Source organism: Belonocnema kinseyi, chromosome 10, assembly GCF_010883055.1.
Source record: "Belonocnema kinseyi isolate 2016_QV_RU_SX_M_011 chromosome 10, B_treatae_v1, whole genome shotgun sequence".
NCBI classification, from domain to species: Eukaryota; Metazoa; Arthropoda; class Insecta; order Hymenoptera; family Cynipidae; genus Belonocnema; species Belonocnema kinseyi.
In genome coordinates this window covers 33227882-33232250 of record NC_046666.1, presented here as the reverse complement: position 1 = coordinate 33232250, position 4369 = coordinate 33227882, and the positions used below count along the sequence as shown (strand labels likewise).

Below are 4369 nucleotides of genomic sequence, written 5' to 3'. Positions count from 1 at the left end.
AAGAGGGAGCTCTTCTTAATATTTTGACACCAAAATCATGTCGATACACCTTACCGACTGCGAGTAAAGCCACCCACGCTTTAATTTGACAGACTGTAAGACAAATTTTCAACAAAATCCAGAAATGTTACATACAAATAGTTGAATTTGTAATGAAAAAAATTAGATTTTCAATTTAAAAAACTAACTTTCAATTCAAATAATTTAATTTGAACATAAAAGATTAATTTTTTTATCAAAAAAGATTAATTTTTAACAAAATACATGAATTATAAATAATAAGATAAAAATATAAAATTTCATCCAAATAGTGAAATTTCTAACTAAAAAAAAATATAATAAATTTTCATCCAAACATAGAACAATTAAATTTTCAGTTGAAAAAAAAAAATAATAAAAAGTTTACAAAATAGTCGGAATTTGAAAAAAATCTATTTTTCAACTAAAATGATCAATCAACCAAAAAATCCACTCGTCACTCTTGAAAAATACGGAAAATTTCTAAAGTGTAAAGATGTAAGGTGCAATTTGCCATGAACATAAATATCATATTTTTCTTACTCTAAAAACTTTAAAAATAAAATTATTATATAAAAACAAAATAATTTGCTACATTTATGTTTCAAATATGTCCATAAAACGCCAAAAATGAAGCCTTATCGAAAATTTAAATCAAATTCAAATAGAACTATGTAAATGAAAAAAAAATCAGCCAATTTTAAGGAATTGAAACTAAATCGGGAAAAAATGCGTAATTCATATTGAATTTACTGGAATTTTCCCGATTTTTTTTGTTTGTTTTGAAAGTAAAATTAGTTCTAGTACCTAGTATTTATTGAATATAAAATTAAGATATTAATTTACAGCAATCATCAAAAATATTGTCCTTTCTTTTCTTTTACATTATAGATACAATAAAATACACAAAAATGTTGTAGAAATTAATTTTACATTTTAATTTTTAAAAATGCGTTTGTTTTCTAATTATTTTAAGGAAATTTATATAAAAATAATAATAATAAAATAATATAAAATAATAGAAACCTCTTGTTGCAGTCTCTTGGCCTCTTCTTCAGTTTCAAATGTGACAAATCCATATCCCTTCGAGACGCCCGCGCGGTCAGAGATTATTTTTGTTGCTTTTACATTGCCATAGGCGGAAAAAAGCTGAGCAAGTTCAGCTTCACTTGTACTTGCTGAGATACCACCAACGAATATGCGGTTAGGCACTAGAGTACCATATTTAGGCGCTGCCATTGCAAGACTTGCAGCTGATGCAGGGCTGGAGGCTGGACTGGACCCCTCCGTGCCCCCCGTAGACGCTGAACTCTGCGATTTTAAAACATTTTTTATTTTTCTAAACCCCCTTTTTTATTTTCAAAATTTCAAAAAAAAAAAAAACAAACAATTTTTGTTCACAACATTATCAACATTATAACATTCAAATATATTTTTATATTTATTTATAATTTATTTATAATATATTATTTTATTTATCGATAATTTAAATAATAGAATAATACTAAAAATGGTATTAAAACTAGAAATACAAAATAAGCGTGGATGTGCTATATTTTTGCAAAAATGAGAATATTCTGTGTCACATAATTTTTATACGCCGCTTATCGTATTATACTACTGTATATTTATATTGTATATGTAAAAAAAAGCCACCAAGGCATACATGAGACAATAAATTAAATCGAATTAATATAATAAAAATGTTATTATTAATTAGGATAGATGAATTTTTAATGAAATAGTTGAATTTTTAACCAAAAAGATTTTTTTTCTACCAAACTGTCGAATTTTCAACGAAATAGTTAAATTTTGAACTAAAAAAGATCACCTTTCAACAGAAAATAAAAGTTAACTTTTCAGTTAAGAAAATTATTTTCAAAAAAATAAAATAATAATAATTAATAAAATTCAACCAAAAAGATTAATTTTTTACCAAAAAATACTATTTTTTACTCAATAATACCATTTTTTACGAAAAAAAAATACCAGCTTTTAAACTAAATAAATAAATTTTCAACCAAACTGTCGAAATTTCAACTAAAAAAGATAGTTTTTCATTCAAATAAATAAATTTTGAACTAAAAAAGAAAACTGAATCAAACTAATGAATTTTCAAGACAAAATGATAAATTTCCAAGTAAAATAATAAATCTTTAGTTTTAATAATTAAAATTTTAACAAAAATGATGAATATTTAACAGGAATACTTGAATTTTTAACTAAAAAGATGATATTTCAGACAAGAAGATTAATTTTTAAACAAAAATTTAAATATAAGACAGGTTTTTAACAAAAATACAAGAATTTTCAATGAAATAGTTTATTTTTAAATGAAAATAATCAGTTTTCATACAAACTAATGAATTTTCCAACCGAAAAGATTGACATCAAATAATTTTATTTTGACAAAAACATCCACTTCAAACTAAAATAATGAATCTTTAACTAGAATAATTGAATTTTCAACCAAAATGAATAAATTTTGACCAAGAAAGACTATTTTTCAAACTAAATAAATAAATTTTCAACTAAAGTGTTGAAATTTCATCTAAAAAATATAACTTTTCAACAAAAAATAGACGTTCAATCTTCAGATGAAACAATTCATTTTCCACAACAAAAAATAATATTATATAATAACGAAAGTTCTAACAAAAATTAACAGGGATACTTTAATTTTTAACGAAAACGATAATATTACATTTTCAACTAAACTGATGAATTTTCAACCAAAAACGTAGATTTTTTAAATTAAATATATAATATCTCAACCAAACTCTTAAATTTGCATCCAAATAGTAAAATTTTGAACTAAAAAATATCACTTTTTAGATAAAAAATCAAATTTTTCGAGAAAAAAAAAAACAAAAAAATTTAACCAAAGTAATGAATTTTCAACAAAAATGATGAATTTTCAACAAAAATGATGAATTTTTAACCAAAATGATCAATCTTTAACTGGAATAGATTATTTTAAACCAACAATATAAATTTGTAATAAAAAAGTTTAATTTCCCACCAATTAGTTTTATTTTTACACAAACAAAAACTACTTTCCACCAAAATAATGGATCTTTAACTAGAATAGTTGAATTTTCAACCCAAATAATAATTTCTTACCAAAAAATACCATTTTTCAAACTGAATAAATAAATTTTCAACCAACTATTGACATTTCAACTAAAAAATATAAATTTTCATCCAAATAGTAAAATTTTGAACTAAAAAATATCACTTTTTAGATAAAAAATCAAATTTTTCGAGAGAAAAAAAAAAACAAAAATATTTAACCAAAGTAATGAATTTTCAACAAAAATGATGAATTTTTAACCAAAATGATCAATCTTTAACTGGAATAGATTATTTTAAACCAACAATATAAATTTGTAATAAAAAAGTTTAATTTTCCACCAATTAGTTTTATTTTTACACAAACAAAAACTACTTTCCACCAAAATAATGGATCTTTAACTAGAATAGTTGAATTTTCAACCCAAAAGAATAATTTCTTACCAAAAAATACCATTTTTCAAACTGAATAAATAAATTTTCAACCAACTATTGACATTTCAACTAAAAAATATAAATTTTCATCCAAATAATTAAATTTTGAACAAAAAAATATATAATAACTAAATATAATCAACTAAAGTAATGAATTTTCAACCAAAATGATAAATCTTCAACTGAAATAGATTATTGTAAGCCAACAAATAAATTTTTCAGCAAACAGTTTTGTTTTTACAAAAAAAAAAACCAGTTTCAACTAAAATAATGAATCTTAAATTAGAATAATTGAATTCTCAACCAAATCGAATAATTTTTTACCGAAAAAGACTATTAATCAAACTAAATAAATACATTTTTAACCAAACTGTTAAAATTTCCAATAAAGAAGTTAATTTTTTATTCAAATAGTTAAATTTTGAATTAAAAAATATCACTTTCCAGTTAAAAAATTAATTTTCCACACACAAAAAATGCAACCTAAGTAATGAATTTTTAACAAAAATTATGAATTTTCAACTAAAATGATAAATCTTCAACTGGAATAGATTATTTTAAACCAACAAGATACATTTTTAATAAAGAAGTGTACGAAGAAGAGGAAGTACTTCTTATGCTTTTATTGAATGAGTCGAAGTGAAATTCGATAACAGTTTAATTACATTGGTTGAAGATTTTCAGATAATAACAAAATATGCTTCAAATTCCTGTAAAAAATATTACAGATTTTTCTTTTAAATAAATTATTATTACACCATTAAGCCATTTCCCTTTCGGGGTAGGCGTGACTCACTCGGCAGGGGAAAGGAGTAGTGTGTGGATGGGACAGAGATTTTTCAGA

General features: G+C 22.8%; 1 protein-coding gene across 2 annotated transcripts in view; it reads right to left on the bottom strand.

Moving 5' to 3' along the window:
* The window catches only part of LOC117182153 (uncharacterized protein PB18E9.04c-like), a 78248-nt gene that overhangs the window by 57474 nt on the left and 16405 nt on the right, over nucleotides 1–4369 (bottom strand). For both annotated transcript variants that reach the window (XM_033375203.1, XM_033375204.1), the window contains one exon: nucleotides 1045–1329. In XM_033375203.1, coding sequence (XP_033231094.1) covers nucleotides 1045–1329 — 285 coding nt within the window. The remainder of the gene's footprint in view (nucleotides 1–1044; nucleotides 1330–4369) is intronic.